At 52.0% G+C, this 20,976-nt stretch overlaps 1 protein-coding gene across 4 annotated transcripts in view; it reads right to left on the reverse strand.

Annotated features, from left to right (window-relative positions):
* Positions 1-10,859: 10,859 nt before the first annotated feature.
* ST3GAL4 (ST3 beta-galactoside alpha-2,3-sialyltransferase 4) overlaps positions 10,860-20,976 on the reverse strand; it is a 54,041-nt gene continuing 43,924 nt past the window's right edge. For 2 of the 4 annotated variants that reach the window (XM_004379339.2, XM_023734072.1), the window contains exons 2-11: positions 17,562-17,637; positions 17,173-17,257; positions 16,674-16,754; positions 16,347-16,444; positions 16,078-16,138; positions 15,457-15,552; positions 15,159-15,348; positions 14,282-14,425; positions 11,456-11,599; positions 10,860-11,138 (exon numbers count right to left, since the gene is read on the reverse strand). In XM_004379339.2, the coding sequence (XP_004379396.1) occupies positions 11,052-11,138; positions 11,456-11,599; positions 14,282-14,425; positions 15,159-15,348; positions 15,457-15,552; positions 16,078-16,138; positions 16,347-16,444; positions 16,674-16,754; positions 17,173-17,257; positions 17,562-17,577 (1,002 nt within the window). In that variant the 5' untranslated portion in view covers positions 17,578-17,637 and the 3' untranslated portion in view covers positions 10,860-11,051. Of the gene's footprint in view, positions 11,139-11,455; positions 11,600-14,281; positions 14,426-15,158; positions 15,349-15,456; positions 15,553-16,077; positions 16,139-16,346; positions 16,445-16,673; positions 16,755-17,172; positions 17,271-17,561; positions 17,638-20,976 lie in introns of those variants that run through there. The other 2 variants (XM_012556396.2, XM_023734074.1) reach the window with 2 other exon arrangements.

The raw sequence follows: 20,976 nt of genomic DNA on the forward strand, positions 1-20,976 counted from the left end.
GGCGCGCTGGCACCTGGGCCTGCGTCCTGGGCGAGGACGCGCAGGGGACGCTCTGCTCAGCCCTTCCCGGGGGCCCTGCTACTGCTCCTCCCACGGGCCCTCGTGGCAGCTGTCACTTTGCTTTGGTGAAACTGCCGTCCACTCTCGGGTCTCCCCGTGGGCTCCCCCCTACTGCCCATAAGCCCCACCCTGTGCCGATGCCCCTAGAAGGCCCCGGGAGAAGGGGCAGGGTGACGTTCTCCCCAGCACCGAGCTGCCCCAGAGACCCCAGCGCCCACGCTGCTCAGAGCCCACACCTGGAGGCCGAGAAGCCGGAAAACGGCCTTGGCCCAAGAAACGCCTCTTCCCGCTCTGGCCAGGAGCGCCCCCCAATCTGTTTGGTGTTACGTGTCTGTACTCTTGCAGTTCTGTCCTTGGACCTGATGCTTCTGAACTCGGAGGTGGCACACTGGGCAGGAGAGGAAGAGGAAGGAGGGCGGGGCTGAGTACTTGGGGAGCGCTTTGCCCACTGCGCCCCTCCCTACGCTGTGCCATCCAGAGCTCCCAGCCCCCCAACCCTGCTGCCCCTCAGCACAAGCCGCGTTAATATAAGAAGGATGATAGCTGCTCTGGCCAGGGTTTGTTAAAGTCACTGGAGAGGGCGTTTGCTGGAAGGTGTAGGGTTGTAGAGTGGGCTCGCTTGAGGGGTGTCTTAGTCATCTAGCACTGCTGTACTGAAACACCGCAAAGGGGTGGCTTTAACAAACCGAAATTTATTCTCTCACAGTTTAAGAGGCTAGAAGTCTGAATTCAGGGCACCGGCTCTAGGGGTAGGCTTTCCCTCTCTGTCAGCTCTGGAGGAAGGTCCTTGTCGCCTTGAGCTTGTGCTCCTGGGTGACCTTCGTGTGGCTTGGCATCTCTCTTCCCCCATCTCTGATTTCTGCTTGTTTTTTAATCTCTTTTATATCTCAAAAGAGATTGACTCAAGACACATCCTACACTAATCCTTCTCATTAACATAGCAAAGACAACCCATTCCCAAATGGGATTATAACCACAGGCATAGAGGTTAGGATTTACAACACAGATTTCTGGGGACACAGTTCCAACCATAACAAGGGGGATGAGGGTCAGGTCTGTAAGGTGATGAGACTCAGCTAATGAATCTCAAGGGGCAAAGCTTGACACAAGGCACGGTGGTCTTGTCTTCAGGAAGAGTCCACCAGCAAGAAGAAACGTATACCTACACCTCACCCCTCCTGCTCAGCAGCTGAGAATAAATGTTAGGACCAGGACTCCAACAAATCCATGCTCTTCTCTTGCTCCTGCAGAGCCAGAGGAAGACGCCAAGAGCTCAAAGGATGCTTTGGGAACCCAAAGTTCTATGCCTTTTTTGATTCAATTTTCCTATAAAAGGAAGGCAGTTGCTAGCTCTGGTTGTGCCAGGAGGGGCTACATGCAGAGTCCTCCCCTGTGTGGATGTGCCCAACTCAGAGGACATGCAAAAGCAGGGCTGACCAACCGCCTAACTGGTGCCAGATACAGCTAACAGGCAAAGGGATCACACTGGGCATTGGAGGGGTCATTTTCGGCCTTTTCTCTCAGCAATATTCTGCAGAGGAAGCTCCCTCCATTAGGAATTCAGAGGAAGAGGACCTGAAAGAGCCTAGACCACCAAGCACCCTAACGCTCTAATATGAGATTCAAATAATGTTCTTAGAATGACTTCCTTGGGTGGGAAACTTGTCATAGTCATGACAGAATGGATGGATAACCAACAACCAACCCGTTGTCGTCGAATCTATTCCGACCCACAGCGACCCTACAGGACAGAATAGAACTGCCCCATAGGGTTTCCAAGGAGCTGCTGGTGGATTCAAACTGCCGACCTTTTGGTTAGCAGCCGAGCTGTTAACGACTGAGCCCCCAGGGCTCCGCATGGATGGACGGGGGCAAATAAGTGTGTTAATTCAGAGGGCAGGACTCAAATGGAGCTTTGGGAACCCAAACTTTCCCTAAAGCTGGAGAGTCCTCATAAATTTTAGAGCCCCCTCTCCAAGCTTCTCGGGTGGCCCTTATCCCTCATGGGAACCTTCGTCACAGAAATCTCATGCATCTTTCCTTACACTGATTCCTTGGATGGGCCCCAGCCTACAGATGCTATGCACAGCCTTTAGAGCCCCTTCAACCCAGAGTAGTTTGGTGCCTCGACCATATTCCCTATCACTTCACAATTCCCCAGTTCCCTAGATATCATCCTTGTCAGGCCCCGAGACGAGGGTGTAGCAACTAATGAGAAATTTAAGAGTATGTCCATGGCCCGCATCACGCTTCTGGCCGGGATATTGACCTCTGCCTTTTCTAGGTTAGTCTTGACAAGCTTGCCTTCTTCCCTTATATGCTTTCCCTTTTTAAAAAAGGTCTCTGGATGGCACAAAAGGTTTGCGCTTAACTACTAACCTAAAGGTTGGTGGTTTGAACCTGCCCAGGGGCACCACAGAAGCAAGGCCTGGTGATCTGCGCCTGTAAATATTACAGCCAAGAAAACCCTGTGGCGCAGTTCTACTCTGTAACACATGGGGGCGCCATGAATCGGAATCGACTCAGTGGCAACGGGTTTGGTTTGGTTTTAAGGGGAAAAAGTATCCAAGATCATATGCAGAATGCCCGGGTGTGCTAGAATAAGGAAGAGATGACTTGAGAGGACTTGGCCATTGATTTCTCCTGGTTTTCCCCGCCTTGGAGATAGGAGAAAGATCTACCTCCTAGTCCCACCCATCACCTCACCACAACATCCCCCACCCCACTCCCACACACACTCAGCTCTCATAATAGGATGGAGGTACCCATTCTTTCCTGGAAGCCGAGATTATGACACACCATCAGCAGAAGGACAGAAATGACATCTGTTCTCCCGAAGAACAGACTGGGCCCTTCTCCTGCTGTGCCCCAGGCACTCCCAGGGTAAGAATGTGGACTCAGAGGATGAGCAACTAGCACCAGGCCAGCTGCAATCAAAGGTCAGGCTATGCGGTCCGGTGCCCGAAGCTCGCGCCGATATGCACCTGTAGCACAGAACTGCCAGAGAAGGCGCTGGGGTGACAGACGAGGTCTTGGTGAGACGGAAGAACGCAGAGGGAAGCCTTAGGGCGACCCGGGGGCTCCAGAGCGCTGCGGCCTGGAGTGTAGCCTGGACTGAGCTGTGTGCATGCCTCAGCTGTCTCCAGCGTTACTCACTTCTCAGGGAGGGTCAGAGATGCAGGAGAGTTGGAAAAGGGAGGTGTTCAAATAGCAAAAAGGCCCTGTCGGTGACTAAAACTTCCCTGAAACAGATGCTTTACGTTTGTTTGTAATCTTATTTAATCCTCACGATTCTACCAAGTATCACCACATTACAGGTGAGGGAATGAGGGATTAAAGAAGCTGAAAGACTCGCCCAAGGTCCCAGAGCTAACAAGGGACAAAGACGAGATTTAAAGGCACATTCTTGGCACTGCAAATGTCTCATCGTACAATGCAAACTCAAAGCCACTTTCCTCCTAGAATGTGGCTGAAAACAGCGGATGGTAAAGGCCACCTGCTAGCACCCATTCTGGGGCAGGCTAAGGACAAGCCACAACTCCGTGAAGAAGGTGGGACTGGCATCTTCCACCAAATGACCTGGAAAGACCGCAGCTCCCTGGGAAACAAAGGCTATTCTGCGTATCAAACCACTCCCACCCCACCAAGGCCAAGGATCCAGTTCTCTGACAGCTTTAAACTTCATTATTGGCTCGGAGCTACTAGATGAGAGCCCAGTTTCTAATTCTGAGACTTGCTATCAGTCTGGAAAGGCCAGAGTTATTTCCACCACCTCTTCAACTTTGAAGGAATAGAAAGTGCTCCCACACAAAGAGCTGAAATACCACATCATATCCGTTTCTGACCAAGCCTCTTTAAACAAGTCCTACAAAGTAATAGGCCTCAAAGCTACCTGGAGCTTCCTGACTGGAAAGGGGCCAGGGAAATGAAGGCAGACTTCCCAGAAGAGGAGACAAGGAGCCGGCAGGAATTCCATTTCTCACATCCACGAAGGGAGGTGTAGACACTGCTTATGGCATTTGCTGGCACTGAACCAGAAATGGAATGGCAAGGTACGCACTCCATAAGTCTGATTAGCTCCTTCCAGGTGCTGTGTGCAGTTCATAACAGCACCAGAGGAGAGATGGAAGGGAGTCCTACAGTTAGGTTCTTCTCTAGGAACTTTACCTATGAAACTGTTGGTCATGCCGTCGAGTCAGCTCCAACTCACGACCTCCTTGTACAACAGAATGAACTGTTACCCAGTCCTGCACCATCTTCACGGTCGTTGGTACGCTCAAATCCATTCTTGTGGCCACTGTGTATCTTGAGTGCTTTCCAACCAAGGGGGCTCATCTCCCAGCACTATGCTGGACAATAGTCTGTTGTAATCCACAGGGTTTTCATTGCTTAGTTTTTGGCAGTAGATCGCCAGGCCTTTCTTCCTACTCTGTCTTCGTCTGGAAGCTCTGCTGAAACCTGTCCACCGTGGGTGACCCTGCTGGTATTTGACATACCAGTGGCATAGCTTCCAGTATCCCAGCAACACACAAGCCACCACAGTACAACAAAGTGACACACATTCTATAAAATAAACTCTTTATTAATATAAAAGCATACATATTTAAACAAGATGGATTGACACAGTGGCTGCAATAATGGGCTCAAAGGTAGCAATGGTTGTGAGGATGGCTCAGGACTGGGTAATGTTTCATTCTGTTGTGTATGAGGTCACTATGAGTCAGAAGTGACTCCATGGCCCCTAACAACATCTTGATTTGCATAGAGATATTTATTTAAAATACCACTTGGTGTGCCTATTTAAAGAAACATAAACATTTAGACATAGACCAATGACATCTCAAATGAATCTTGAGTTTTACTTCCCCTTTAAGAAGGTCTTTTAAAAGCTTCTTATCTACGTGGTTTGCAGGAGATATAACCACACACCACCCATTTGCAGCTTTAGTGCGTCTTTGAGAGGCACTGATAAAGAACTGTCCCCCTGATAGCTGCTTCTCATTTCCAGGAAGACTTCAATTACCTTTTCCCTGACTTGGTATGTTTCAATCTTGCTAAGAGTTGGAATCCACTGGACAGCAACGGGTTATCCAAGTCATAAACTGGGGAAAATGAGAAAACTGCAAGCTACTATTCTTTCTAAAAATAAGGATTTGTTTTCCTAGATGAACAGATGTGTGTTGGAGGGGGTAGGCCGACCATGGGGTTCTTTGCCTCTCTAACTGCTGTTCTTCCTTGTCATTCCCCAGCCCCCTCCTCTCTAACGGGGAGGCTATGTCTAAAAGCTTTCATGACTACAAGTCTTTAAAAGGCCTTTTGTGAATATACACCGGTCACGAGATACATTGTTGACTTGTAGTCTAAACGGCTGGTTCTGTGTATGCTGCTGCTGGTATCTGTCCGCCACTCCATGTTCCAATGCCCGTCTCTGGGACCATCTACTCAGCCCACCCACAGGGACATCCTCAAGCCCTGGCCTGAAAGCTTCCCTGAACTGCCTGATCAGGGAGCCCCAGACACCCAAAAGCATCTCCTTCCGATGCTTCTACACCTTATGGCCCTTGGAAATATGGTGGAATGCTATGAGAACATTCAAATAATGCTCCTTTATGACTGTCTTCTTTGCGGTGAATCTAAAGTACTAATGTTTAAAGAAAGAGAAGGTAAGTGAAGTCTCAGGAAAGATATTTTTATGTGAAGAATTGGGGCCACAATTAGGTGGAGCTTCTTGGAAATCTATTCAGTTAAGCAAGAGTGAAAAGGCTACTCGGGATAACAGCTGAATAGAGGAAGGGATTCATCCCCTGAAGGTGATCCCCAATTGGGGAATGGCTAGTACAGGTGGGCTAAATTCATGTTACCACCTTGACCACCTTCCCAAGGAAATTAAAGGGCCAGGGCCCTGCTGCCACGGACTGGAAGGAATATTTTTGACACCAAGAGGCATTGTATTGGGAGAAATAGTGACTGAAGAAGGCAGCAGAGATAATGTAACCTAGATAAGGATTCAAGACCTCTAAAATGGCCTTTTCAGGTAAGGACCTCCCATTTGACTTTTAATTATAAAGGTTTCTCTAGCCATTCTGCCATGCAAGAGATCCATCAATGGAACAAATCCACAGAGGAAAAAGAGAACAGGACTGTAGCGAATCTCCTGTGATTTTTTCCTCACCTAGAGATGCTGTGTGCTTAGTGAGGAGAAAAACACATTTTTAAGCAAGTGAGGGCACTTATGTGTGAAAGTTGGTAGTATTTTAGGAAGCCTCAGAATAAGTAGATTGTTCTGGAATAGTTTACTTTTGGAATTCTAACTTCAATCCTCTAGGGCTGTTTCAACATCTGAGTCTTTTCTCATCCCGTCCACCCAACTCCACCCTCCCAGCCTCACAAGGCTCTTTAGAGGAGGCTATGCTTCTGTTGAGGGGATGGGTGTAATTTAAATTGTTGGGGTAAGAAATGCCTCCCAAAGTTCGTTTTTCCTTAAAAATTTCTGTCAAGCCCTCTGCACTATCCCTCTGGGACAGAACTGTGTCCCTACCACTGACTGTCATCTCAGCTCTGCAGTCCCTTGAAGAAGTGGAATCTTCCACTACATTTGGGCTTCCCCCGACTCTGACATTTAATGAGACTCAAGCTCCATCTCTCCCTTCTTATTAGTGAAGAAGCCCAAAGATCTCTAACAAGAGAATTAAACCCATCAAGAAAGAACTGGACAGAAAAACTGGCTGTAACCCCCCTCCCACACACACACACGTCCTTAAACTTGTAAATTGGAAAGAAGATCTGATTTCCTGGAACCACATTTGGTGCAAAACCATGGGAATGTTCAAAACTAACAAATAGTTTTCTGAAGCTTAATAAAATCATTTTATTAAGACATACAAAGATCAGAGGGTTCAGAGGAGAGCTTACCAACTCTGAGGTTTTACTTCCAACCTTAGTTTAGAACCTCCTGTGGTATACTGCATGCCACTGAAATGAATAACATCTCCCAAGAAACCACTTTCTCTAAGAACCCCTAAAGGTGTCTGAGTTCAACTGGAACACCGCTGTTGGAGAGTAGCTGGAACTCACTGCTCGTTCCTGGTTCAAAGCCCGCATTGGGGTTATTTCACCATGTCTTACCTTCCCGTACTTAGCTTGTGGGTGATTTGAAGACAAAGACTTTTCTGTCGTGATACCAGCCATGATACTCAGTACCTGGGAAATACCTGGGCAAGTTTTTGGCCCTAAAATTTACCTCACAAGTTTCGTACACTTTCTGGTAATTTCCATTATGCAAGGCAGATTTCCAGTCTAATATATATACCATACTTCATAGTCTACAGAATGTTTTTACAACCATATTCCCATTAGGTCCTTAAAATGTCATTGTGCTATAAGGCTGCATAATCACTCTTTTACAGATGGAGAAGCAGGGGTTTACCCTGCTAATTAAATGACAGGAAGGGGAGTAGAACCTACGACCCTGACACCTGTGTTTTGTGTGCACTACACCTTACTGCCTCACAGACGGAACTGCTTTCAAGCTCAAGCTTTTTGTAGGCTGGAGAGTCTGGGGGAAAGCACTTGGATGTACATATGTCCTCCGAAAGTGTAAATAACCTGAAGTGTCCACACTTAAAGCACATCATGTGATGTGAATATAGTTGCCGTGGAGTCAATTTTGACCCATAGCCACCCCACGTGTTACAGAATAGAACTGCCTCATAGGGTTTTCTTGGCTGTAATCTTGAGGGACGCAGATCGCCACGCCTTTTCTTCCGCAGTACCGCTGGGTGGGTTGAACCGCCAACTTTTAGGTTAGCAGTCCAGGGCAAATTTCTTCGCCATCTACTTAAGTCTCTTCCTGGGGCTAGGTGGAGGGGTTGGGAGTCACTTCCTTCTCCAGGCCTCAGTTTCCTCCTCTGTGGCGCTGGGTTGGACTACTGGCGTATTAAATGGGTTAAACGGAGACTGGCGGCAGTAGATCTCTTTCGCTTCACCCCCTGGCCTTGGCCGCCCGGGAATTCAAAGCAGTCACGTGCAGGAGCCCCAGCAGGAGCTGTGCAGAGCAGTTCTAAGAACTGGCTGGGACGCACGGCGCACACCGCGCGCAGAGCGCACAGCACCGCGGGCACTCGCCCGCCTGCACCCGTGGCCAGGCCCTGGGCCGGGTACCACGGCGGCGCCCGGCGCGGATAAGGCGTGGCCCGGGTCTGAGCCCTGGGGCCTCCGGCCGGAGGCTCCAAACTGGCTGAACTCAGCGCCCCGCGCCGGGTTCCCACGGCCGCGCCGGAGCGCGGAAGGCGCATGCGTGTCGCGGGCCCGCCGCTGGAGGGACGGGGCGAGCCGGGAGCAGGCGCTTCTCCAGCGCCGGAGGGAACTGCGCGTGCGGCTAATTAACGCCTCTCAAGGGCACTGGGCGATTAGAATGGATTTTCCACCGAGGCTGTAGGGTTGAAAGAGGCTCAGGAGATCGTCCTGGAGTCGGGACTTATAGAACAGTGGTTCAGGGTGCTTGTTAAAATTGCAGATTCCTGAGCCCCATCGCCAGCGGCCTGGGGAAGACCCAGGAATCTCCATTCTTAATCACCCCAGATATTTCTGATTGAAGTGGTCCTCATTGGCTGGCCCCACCCTCTTGTTGCCAGGACTGTAGAAACTGCTGCAGAGAAGCAGAGAAGTGATTGGCCCAACGTCACACGGAATGAAGCGGCAGAGCCTGACACGTGCCCACTTGCCCTCCCCATAGTTTTCATGTATCTTATTGCCTCATTTTCCGAGCGTGGCTTCATGAGTACCAGGCAAGCTGGCAGGCAGTTCATTCATACTATAACTAAAACACTGAAGTCCCGTTCCCAGGACACTCAAAGACCCCATCCAACAAGTCCACATCAAAGCTCCACTCTCAGCTTTGACCCTCCGCCAGGATCGCCTTAATCTGCTTAGGGATTGGGGTATGCTAGAGGAAGCTATGCCCACCCCCTGGGAGGACAATGGCTGATTTGGGTGCACACACCCCCTCAGATCCACACATAGATCCACACTCCTCCCAGCATGTGATCAGGAAGGACCATGGATATACAGTATCACAGCAGAACCCAACAAGTATGTCAAACGCTCCCATGTCCGCATGCATGTCTGTGGATTTGGGGGTGTGCGACCCACTCATGCGTGTTGCATTCTGGCTCATTCACTAACGGGCAGTGTCCCCAGTCCAGGACAGCTGAGTCACGTATGCAAACGGACACATCCAAGGGCCTGGCTGGGGAAACGGACACTCCCTCGCATACCCTCACAAGATGCAGCCAAGATCCCCTACAACTCCCACCCCTGCTGGAGCCGGCCACATCCCTCCCGAGGACAAAGCCCGGAAAACAAAGCCTGCCTGCGTGGAGGGGAGAGGGCCTGAGGCTGCAGACGCTGGGGACTTACTTGCTTTCAGGATCGCCCCAGGTCTGGGAAGAGAGCAGCTGCAGAGTAATTGTGCCAGGTTTCCATGCCCTGGGCTGGTCCTTATGGCCGTCCTGTGGGATGCGGCTGGGTGCTCTCAAGGCCCCCCAACGCTGGTCTACAACATGCCATCTCCCTCTGTCCTGCCCATATCACTGCCCCTCTGTATCTGTCCTGCTCCGGCCGGGCTGTGTCAAAACCTCAAGGCTGCAACTCTTTCCCAGAAAGCTAGGAGTACAGCTGTGAGCCCCATTCCCCATGGGGGGCTTCCAACTCTCCCTCCTGGCTCCAGATGTAAGGGAACAGCTGTGGGGGTGGCAGGCAGCCCAGCTGGCGGCTAAGCAGGGCCTGGAAGATGGACAACAAAGGGGCAGGAGAAGCACGTGGACAGCAGAACTGTTCAGGACCCTAGAGAGCTGGTAAGGGAACTGTGCCATCCTTGGCCTGGTGATGGGCTGATGGGCCTCGCCAAACCTCTCGTTGCAGCCCTACCCACTCCAATCGTGGCGGCCTGGACCACTGGCAGGACCGTCCAGAAACTCCATTTTATGATTCCCACTTAATCTGGGAAGGGAAACTTGGCTTCCTTTGTCAGGCCCCACCCGTCCTCAAAACACATACCGCCCACTATTCAATTTCAGTAACTGAAGACTGGAGAGGGAGAGAGGAAGATGGGAGGGCTCAGCCACTCCCACCCGGCATCCGGCAGTCTCCTCCTGGCCCGGAAGTACACCAGGATGCAGGGAGCCGGCGGCGGGGGGCAGGCGGGGATCTGACAGGCAGGGTGCCGTGGGCACCACTGGCTCGCTTGTGACACCAGGGTGATTCCGGCACTGTATTCAATAAAGATTTCTTCCCTAAATGACCATTCCCTGGACCCTGCCCTGGGCCCCACTGCCAGGATAGGGGGCCCCTGCTGTGCCCCATCCGTGTCCCCACCACCCTGCAGGAACACAGCGCTCCACAATAGCGTCAGTTTTAGGAAAAATAGTTTAATGGCAGGTTTGAAACCTCTTTTCTAGATAGGGTCCCCATCTCCATAGAACCCCCCACTAATGCTCTTCCCATGCCTGCTGGGAGGCTGCAGCCCCTCTGGAGGGCCCCTATGCTCTTGACTCCCCCATCCTGCTGGGAGGCCTGCTCTGGGTCTAGGTCCTCGTGGGCCATCACATGGTTTTATAAAAAGTGAGCACAACAGTGTGCCATGCCCCTTTCCCGGATGTCATGGGACCAGCCCACAGCACCTTCTACCCCTTAATTAAATAGCCCGTTAAATAATCTCTCGGAGCTGGCAGAGGGGATGCCACGGCAACAAGCCCCGTCCTGGGTCGGCTCCTGCAGGCCCTGTGCCTCCGCCTGACTGCATCTGGGTTCCACAAGAGCAGCCCGGGGCACGGCCACCTCTCAGCCCTGGCCAGTCCCGGGACCTTCTCCCCGGATGGGGAGCTGAGTCCAAGGGGATCACGCTGGCACCGGGCACCCCCACAGCCATGGATGGGGGGCGGGGGTCTCTCGCAGCAGAGTGGGCAGACAGACGGGTACAACTCGTGCCCAAGTCAGAAGTAAGTGAGGTTCTTGATGACTCCGATTTCCAGCATCCGCTTGATGGCCAGTGCCTCCTGGGAGATATTGTGGCCCGACCCCTGTGGGAGAGCCAAGGAAGCAAACTCAGGGACTCCCGACGATCCCTCCGCCCCCAGGAAAGTCTCCTTTCCCCTGCCCCACGCTTCCGGGCGCGCCCTTCCCTGTGCCGCCTCTGGGAAAGGAAGACAGCCAGTGTGGCGGGATATGGAAGACCCTGGCCTGGGAGTCCAGGAGCCTTGGTTCCAGTTCCGACTCTCTGAATGACCTCACCGTGAGCGAGCAGACCCCTGGCACACCCTAACTCACCCAGTGTTCCCCTGATTTCTGGTCCCCAGGTCCATCCACCCCACCCAGTCAGCAGGCAGGGGCCACTTACCGCCATGGACTTGAGTGTGATCTGCTCGTAGTAGTGAATGGTCTGCTTCTTGTTGTAGACATCTGGGTAGCCAAAGCCAGCAATGTGCACCAAGTCACAGAAGTGGAGGGCTAGGGTGATGGCCAACAGGCCCGTAGTGGGCTTCTGGGAGACGAGGAATGGGGCAGGTTTTAGAGGAACCCCTGTGCCCTTTCACCACCTTCTAGACCAATGCAGCCCAATGGAACTTTGTACGAATATGGAAATGTTCTCTGTCCGTGCTGTCCACTACTGTAGTCAGCAGCCGCATATGCTACGGAGCAGGTGAATGGAGTCAGTACAACTGAGGCACTGAGGTTTTCAATTGGATTTCATTTGAATTCACTTTAAATAGCCACATGTGGCTAGTGGCTAGCGTACTGAATGGTGCAGCTCAACACATCTGGGGAGGGTCTGTCCCTCTAGGGATACTGACGGCAGTGCATATAGCAATAATGGCAATAACGGTATCTATTATTTTTTTGAGCACTTACTACGTACCAGACACTATGTTAAGTATTTCACCCAGTATAGTGTTATCTCATCCCGTCCTCACTCACAAAAACACTCTGGGGAAGACAGTCCTGTTATCTCCATTTTACAGAGGAGGAAACAGTTTTCCAAATGCTAGGCAACTTGCCCAAGCAATGGAAGGTTCTGTCCCTCTCCTTGGAGAACCCTGGCTCTTTCAGAAGATCTGGCAGCTCTGCCACTGACTGGCTGGATGGCCCTTTCTGAGGGTGGGCTCTCCCCTCTATAAAGTGGGGACAGCAATACCTTTCCTACCCAATTTATGGGCTGCTATGAGGACCTCGGAGCCATCGTGGCACAGTGGTTAAGAGCTCGGCTGCTAACTGAAAGGTCGACAGTTTGAATCCACCAGCTGCTCCTTGGAAACCCTGTGGGGCATATCTGCTCTGTGCTAGAGGGTCTCTATGAGTCGGCATTGACTTGATGGCAGTGGGTTTGGTTTTTTGTTTCTATGAGGACCTCACTTCCTCTATCTCTAATCCATCCACAGGGATGGGCAAGGTGATATTCTAACCTCCCAAGTCTTGCATTCCTCAGCTCCAGTGACGTCCTTTCCAGACACTTCGGCTGCCCACTCCATTTGGGAGCCATGTCCTAGACCTTGCCAGGCCCCTAATGTTAGGCCTCCCCCAGGGTCCCTGTCCAAGCTCTCCTGTATCTCATCCTTCACTCCCTTCCTGGCCTTGTTGCTTTAACCGCCACTGCAGCATCTCCTCCTAGTTCAGACCCTGCTGAATTACACTTCCACTGTCTTCAGGCCAGCTCTGCGTGGACATGGCATCTTACACCCAAAAGCCTCCTCCGCCTCCCCCGGTATTCCCTGTCACTGTCTTGTCCAAGCTGGAAACCTAGAACTGGTCATAAATCTTTCAATTCTCTGCCTGATGAACCCCCACAATTTCTCAAGACCCAACTCTACTACTGTTTCCTCTGGGAAGCCCTCCCAGACAGCCCTAAGCTGTCCCTCCTCCAACATCCCTGAGCACCTGGAACAACCTCTGTTGTAGCATTTTATCACTGGACAGTGCTGCCTGTCTGTCTGTCTGCTAGACAGGGCTTCCTTAGGGCCAAGACTATGTCTCACTCCTTGCAGGCCAGCTTGGGGCCTGACACTGAGCAGGCAAAAGCCCAGATTCAAAATATGTTTGTTTACTGAAGTTGAATAATAGGAGATACTCACTAAAGAATAAAAATTATTTAAACAAAATTTGGAAATATGTATGTATGGAGCACCCACTGTGTACCAATCTCCATGACAGACACTTTACATAATTAATTATCTTCTTAAATCCTGCAGTAGTTCTCCTAGGTCAGTACTAATATGATCTCCGCCATTATTGTTGTTGTTAACTGGGCTGAGTTGAACTGTGCTCCGTAGGGTTTTCAAGGAAGTGATCTTTCGGAAGCAGATCACCAGGCCTGTCTTCAAAACACCTCTGGGTGAGTTCAAACCACCAACCTTTCAGCTAGTAGTCAACTGTTTAACTGGATGCACCCCCCAGAGACTCCTATCCCCACCAAATGGATAAGAAAACCAAGGATCCAAGCAATTGACCTGGCAAAGGCCACACAGGAAACAGCCCAGCCGAGAGCCGTCTCTGCGACTGCTAGCGTACATCTTTCCACTGTCCTCCACAGGGTCTGTGAGGGGTTCAAAAGATGGGCGTGAACCTGCTTGGGAAGCTGCAGAGTGTGTTAAAGCCCACCCACTGAAGAAGACTAGGAGCTGAAGCTGAAACCGTAACTTGCAAAACTGAACCGTGACTCACAAAATTGAGAGACTGCCCCAAACCATGGCATGCAAGGCACACGATTTACACTCCAACTCTTTTCACCCATTCGGACCAAAATGTTCCAAGATAAGACCACAGATGAACTGATCTAAGAGTCATGTAGTCCCGGGCTCACTGTTCTAAAGATAAGACTGACCACTGACCGTTGCAGCAACTCCTCAGTCTGCAAATTCTGACCAGTACCTGCCAGCACCACCCTCTAGCTCCAGCCCCCAAGCCCTATACATACCTTCCCTAACTCCCCACTTTCGAGATAGCCCACAGTTGATAGCTTCAGCCAGCTAATAAACCTGACTTTGATTACAGAAGTGTTCCTGAAGGTTGGTGAGTTTTAACAGGTGCTATTCAAATGCAAGCTGCTGTTATTCTTCTCCCCTCTCATGGGGTCCTCCACCGCTTTCCAAGCCTCCAGGAAAGTGCCACCTCTGTCCCACCCAGGACTCCCACCCACTGGCCTGGCTTCCTGTCTCCAGCCCCTCATCACCTGCTTCATCTTGCGGAGCTGTTGCATTGGCAGACTCAGCAGTCTGTCGGCTGCAATCTCCATGAAGAAGGGGTTGAGAATCCGAATCTGTTTTGGGTTGACATCCCAGATGAGGGGAGGCTGTTTCCAGAAACCCTTTCGCACCTGGAGGGGGAGAGATGGAATGAAGACCTGTTCATGAGGTCCAGCGTGGTGGTCCTCAGTCAGGAGCCCTCAGGAGTGCAGAAGTGAGAGGAAAGGGAGGTGGGGGCCAATGCTAGAGAAGGAACGAGACGGAGGAGAGGACCAGGGAGAGAGAGGGTGCCCCTAGAGGAACCAGGTGACAAGGTTTGTAGAGTGTGGGATCCAACCATTCCCCACCTCCAAGGCTATCCCAGCAGGGAGAAGGGGTTTGAGTTAGGCTCTTTGGACACTTGGCAAAAATGCCACACTGGACAGTCCAACACTGACCCAATGACAAAGAGATGTAGTGGAATCCTGCTGGGGACCACCCAGAAGGGCACAGCCTGAGACTGTTCTCACCTGCCCCCTGCCTGGAGATGACTCTGGAGGATCTCTCCACTCCCCTTCCCACAGGCAAATACGTATTCTGACCGCCTTCCTGCCCCAGACAGGCCTCAAGCCTGGAGGGGCCATTGGGGCCGAAGCAGTCAAGATCCTCAGTGTTCTCCTGGGCTGCCACTGCCCGACTCCCACAGGCTCTCATCCCTGGCTGCTGGGCGCCTGATGAGTCGCCCTGCAGAGCACTGACCTCGGCCGAGCTCGCGCCTTCCCCTCACCACCTCTTCAGGAATGCAGGGCAGATGGGGAGTGTGCGGTCCTGACTCAGCGTGTCCCCACCCCCAGGCCTTTTCTCTCCACCAGCCCCTGCACTTACCCGCTTCTTGTCACTCAGGATGGTCTCAATCCAGTGGAAGTCCATTGCCTTGAATGCCACCAGGACCAAGAGTGTGTCTGGGTTATTCTCCACTTTGGGGTTGAAGTGGGCAGACTCAGGGTAGAAGAGACGCATGGAGGTCTTGGAGCCCACGTCCCCCTCGTAGCCAGCCACCGGGGCGTTGTTCAGTCTGGAGGGTGCAGAGGGATGCCCATCACCAAGAGCACCGAGGGGCTTGCCCACTGTCCAAATACCAAAGAGCTCCAAACAGAGGAGGGCAAGGGGCAGCCATACCGACCTGATGACCACGTCGTACTTGTCGATGGCGTCTCCCAGTGAGCTGTTCCGTAGCCGATGCCCATTGCCCACCACCACACAGCGGCGGCACTTCAGGCTGCCATGGGAGAAGGGAGCGTGAGGTCCAGAAGCACCCCTGCCCCACTGAACTCTCACTGTCCTGGATCTGTCTGTGGCCTGTCTCAGGGTCCCTTCCTAGGGCCCCCTCAACCTCTGGTCCCCATGGACCAGGGAGCTCCAAGTGGCCCTGCTGGTGGTCATGCTGGCTTTGTAGCCCTGGGCTTTAAAGGGCAAGGGAACTGGGGAAGCACGGAAGAGAGAGAGAGAGAGGAGGGAAAGCACAGTCGGAGCGCCCTGCCTGCTGCCCAGTCCTGCCTGTTGCCATGGCGATACCCTTAGCAGCCTCTGCCTGCTCTGGCACCGAGACGCCCAGGCTGTGTTGCCATGGGGACTGGCAGACCTGGATCCCCTGGAGGCAGGCAGGCTGGCTAGGAAGAAGGGTCAAAATTGGCCACAGGGAAGCAGAGACAAGGAGGCTCCCTGGGATGGAGCCAGGCGTGACTCGCACACCAGGCAGGAAGAAGAGAAGCGGTCAGATGCGAGGCGGGAAGCGTCTCCTTACCTCTGGATGCTCTCTGGCATGGCGTAGCTGGTGATGGCTAGAACCCGGAGGAGCAGGTCTTCTACAAAAAGGAGGTTGGAAGGGTACTGGTGACAACAGCTGGCAGTCTGAAGGCTGTCCCCCCACCCTCCATGGCCCCTCAGAGCCTGCCCTGCCCTGTCCCTGAGCCTGGCTCAGAACTAGGGCACTGGGGCCACGGGGAACAAGGAACAGGAAGCGGTATGGCCAAGGATGATCCATCATTCCTCCTAAGCTGGGTGGGTCCTTACCACTCCCCTTGGTCCCATAGGGCAGCTCATAGGCAGAAGGTGTCTTCACCCAGAAAAAGTCCTTAAGCTGAAGGAAAATGGGCTGGTCTCGGGAGGAGCTGCACAGAGGCGAAAGCAGGGTCGGGAAGAGGAAGGGATTAGTTCTGATGCCAGAAGCAGGACCAGGCCCCTGACTAACATACGTCCATATCCAAGGGTCTCCCCTTCCTCTCTGGCTTCACCCAACCCGAGACCACCAACCCACTCCCCTCCCTCCAGCTAGCCAGGACTAGGAACCCCTCGATCCCAGCTCACCCCGTGCCCGGCCTCCACCTCATCCTCACGTACTTGCCAAAAATCTTCACGGCCTTCCTCTCCGTCTCACCCTGGACGCACGGCTCCCTCTTCTCTGGGATAGGAAAATAGAAGCTGGAGACAGACAGGGTGGGGAACGTGGAGCTCCAGTCAGACCTCAGCAGCCCAGGAGCCAGCAGCCCAGCAGCCTCGACCTTCTTCAATGGCACAAGGGTCCCAAGGCGCTGGAGAGGGACCTGGGGACTGATTCCACTTGTAGGTGGATCATCTCAACCCAAGTTCCACTTTGAAACCAAATCACGGAGAATCCAGCCTGCCCCCCTGGGTGAGGGCTGGGGGAGTCATCCCAGACCTGACCCTCCAGGCCACCATCTCCCCTCAACTTGCTCCACAGGAGCCCATGCTAGCAGCTGAAGGAGCGAGGTCAGGCCCGGCTCTCTGCTCCTCCTGCCCTCCTTGGGCCCCCTCTGAGACTGAGGGCTGGAAAGCCCCATCCCTGAAAAGAACCCATGGACATGGAAGATGGACTCACAGCTCAATATACCTGTCTTCTCGGGAGATGGAATACCACACCATGACAACCAGGACCAGCGCCAGCATGGCCAGGAGCTTCCAGCCTGCAGGGCACATGTACAGAGGAGCTGGAGACAGACACAGAGGGCACCGTCCTGGTCCACCACATTCTCACCTGCCATTGCGGGCTCCTCTAACCCCAGCTCCAGCAGACTCAGGCCCTGGTCCTGCCCCGGCGCTAGCTTTACAGTAAGGCCTTGGACCAGAGTGTTCCCACTGTCCTTCAAAATGAAGTGCCGGGCCTCTGACTCCTCGTTTGTCCCCACCCCTCCAGTCCCCAGGGGTCTCAGGATGCCATTCAGGAAGGGCCCATCCTGCAGGGCGAGGGAGCACTTGGACCACACTCACGGGACTTGCTGGTCATGTTTTTCAGCGGGTGGCTCGGTTCCTGGGGAGAGCTGTCATCCCGGCTGCCTCCGGCCACCTAGGAGGAAGGAGTCAGAGGTGTCTGGTGGGTTCCACAAACACTCCCGCCTAGACAATGGAGCAGAACATGCCCATAGCCCACCCCTTTCCTCCTCCAGAAATCACGAAGCTGCTCCAAGGACACACGTCCAAGAGAGGCCTTTCGCACCTTGACGTCCTCCTAGCCCCTCCAAGGGCAGCTTCCGAGATCCAGGGGGTTCCCTGGACCAAGAGAGGGAAACCAGGGTCCACTCCTGCAAGGATCAGGCCCCAAGCATCTTCCAGCTCCTCCGGCATTGTCCCCTCACCTGTCTCCTTCCCCATTCGACCTACGCATTTTTTACAAAAAAGTAAAGCTAACTGTGTAAGGGCTGACAGTTTTCCCCGATGAAGCTACCTCTTCCCCAGCTTCCAAGTCAGCACACCACCCATCTCTTCATCATCAGTCTCCTACTACTTCAGCCAAACAGGTCTGCTAGGGCCAGAGACCAGGGGATGAGGGTAGAGCTACAAGATGGCCCCTGGGGCTTCCTCCAGCCCTTCCCACTCTGACTGAATGCAAACACCCAAGGGCGTGGGGGAAACTTACAGAAGAAAAGGTGTTTGAATGGGGAGCGTTTTAGTTATAAATGAGTGGCTTTAACAAACAAATTTATTTTCTCACAGTTTAGGAGGCTAGAAGTCTGAATTCAGGGTGCTGGATCTACGGAAGGCTTTCTCTCTCTGTTGGCTCTGGGGGAAGGTCTTTGTTTCTTCTGAGCTTCTGCTCCTGGGTGATCTTCATGGGGCTTGGTATGTGTCTTCCCCCATCTCTGCTTCCTTGTTTAATCTCTGTTATATCTCAAAAGAGATTGACTCAGGAACATCCTACACTAATCCTGCCTCATTAACATAACAAAGACAGCCCATTCCCAGATGGGATGATAACCACAGGCACAGAGGTTAGGATTACAATCTATTTTGGGGGGGATATAATTCAATCCATAACAGGGAGCGAAGGGAGCTAGAAGGGGAGACCCTTCCAGGCAGGTGCAGGTAGGAGAGCTGTTACACGCACGCGAACAGGCGGAGGGGTTTCTGATCGCCAAGACTCAGCCGTGGCCATGCTTCTGAGTCACTGGGGAAGAAATTTCTTCAGTTTCCACAGCCACAGGAAGAGGCAGGAAGACACCAGCATGCCAGAGTCTTCCAGCCACATCATGTTCCCCATGTGATCCTAATCATAAGAATCATCGGGGCTGCTTCTGAAAATACAGATTTCAGGGCCCCTCCCTGGTGGATGATCCATCAGCCTGGGGCAGGAGCCGGTCAGGACCTGGGCAGGGCCAGCCAGTTTCACAAGCAGCCCAGGTGATTCCTGAAGTGCTGGTGTTTGCACTCTCCAGGGAATAAATGGAAAACCTCGAATCATTTCTCAGCAGGCAGCATCTGCACTGTTGTTGTTGGTGGGTGCCATTGAATCGGAATGAAATAGTGCCTCGTCCTGCCCCATCCTCACAGTCTTTGCTATGTTTGAGTTCACTGTTGTAGTCACTGTGTCAATCCATCTTGTTGAGGGTCTTCCTTTCTCTGACCCTCTACTTTACAAAACATGATGTCCTTCTCCAGTGACTGGTCCCCCCTAATAACATGTCCAAATACGTGAGACAAAGTCTCACCATCCTTGCTTCTAAGGAGCATTCTGGCTGTAGTTCTTCCAAGACAGATTTGTTCGTTCCTCTGGCAGTCCATGGTATATTCAATATTCTTTGCCAACACCATAATTCAAAGGCATCAGTTTTTCTTCGATCGTCTTTATTCAATTGTCCAGCTTCCGCATGCATATGAGGAGACTGAAAATACCATGGCTTCGGCCAGGACCGTCTTAGTCCTCAAGTGACATCTTTGCTTTCTAACACTTTAAAGTGGTCTTTGGCAACACATTTGCCCAATGCAATATGTCATTTGAGTTCTTGACTGCTGCTTCCACAGGCATTGATTGTGGATCCAAGTAAAATGAAATCCTTGACAACTTCAATTATTTTCTCCGTTTATCATGATGTTGCTCATTGATCCACTTGTGAGGATTTTGGTTTCTTTATGTTGAGGTGTAAACCTATATTGAAGGCTGTGGTCTTTGATCTTCATCAGTAAGTGCTTCAAGTTGTCTCTACCTTCAGCAAGAAAGGTTGTGTCATCTGCATATTGCAGGTTGTTAATGAGTCTTCCGCCAATCCTGATGCCTCGTTCTTCTTCATATAGTCTAGTTTCTTGGATTATCTGCTCAGCATACAGATTTAATAAGTATGGTGAAAGGACACAACCCTGACACACACCTTTCCTGATTTTAAACCATGGAGCCCTGGTGGCACAGTGGTTAAGAGTTTGGCTGCTAACCAAAAGGTTGGCAGGTTTGAATCCACCAGCCGCTCCTTGGAAGCCCTACGGGACAGTTCTACTCTGTCTTTAGGGTTGCTATGAGTCGGAATCGACTTAACAGCAATGAGTTTGGTTTTTGTTTATATGACATTCTGGAAAAAGTAGAACTATAGAGACAGGGTAAAGATGAGTGGTTTCAAGGGGGTGGGGGCTGGGAGATGAGCAGGTGGAGCACGGGGCATTTTTGGTCAGTGAAACTATTCTGTATGATATTGTAATGATGGACACATGACTATGCATTTGTTGAATCCTATAGGACTGTACAAGGCAAAGAGTCACCCCTAATGTAAACTGTGGACTTTAGTTAATAACAATGTATCAGTATCGGTTCATGGGTTGTAACAAATGTGCCCCAGGAAAGTCAGATGTTAATACAGTAAAACCTGTGAAAGCCCGAACCTGTGTAAGGCGGAAACCTGTCAAGAAGGAAAACAAATATTTTCCACTAAAAGGAGCATAGAGAAGCAGGAAGAGTGCCCCCTGCCAAAGGCAGAAAGCTTGCGAGACCCGCAAAAACAAGGCTGCTTGGCTCTCAAAAGCAGTGTGCTGCGGGGCGCCGGCGGGGGGGCGGGGGTGTACATGGGAGTCCCTGCGCTTTCTGCAGTTTTTCTGTAAACCTAATAACCGCTCTACAAATAAAATCTATTTAAAATAAAAATCACTATATATCTCTACTTATCAGATCTGTGGCATGGGCATCACGTGGAAGCTCTCTCCACCAGTACCAGCTGCCATCGAGGCAGACCCCCCGACATATACACGTGTCAGAGCAGAACTGTGCTCCGTAGGGCTTTCAATGGCTGATTTTTCAGAAGCAGATCACCAGGCCTTTCTTCCGAGGCGCCTCCGGGGAGATCCCAACTGCCAGCCTTTCGGTTAGCAGCCATGCCTGTTAACCATTAGCGCCGCCTGGGGATTCGGAAGCACATTCAAGTGGGAA

Source organism: Trichechus manatus, unplaced genomic scaffold, assembly GCF_000243295.1.
Source record: "Trichechus manatus latirostris isolate Lorelei unplaced genomic scaffold, TriManLat1.0 scaffold00064, whole genome shotgun sequence".
Lineage (NCBI taxonomy): Eukaryota > Metazoa > Chordata > Mammalia > Sirenia > Trichechidae > Trichechus > Trichechus manatus.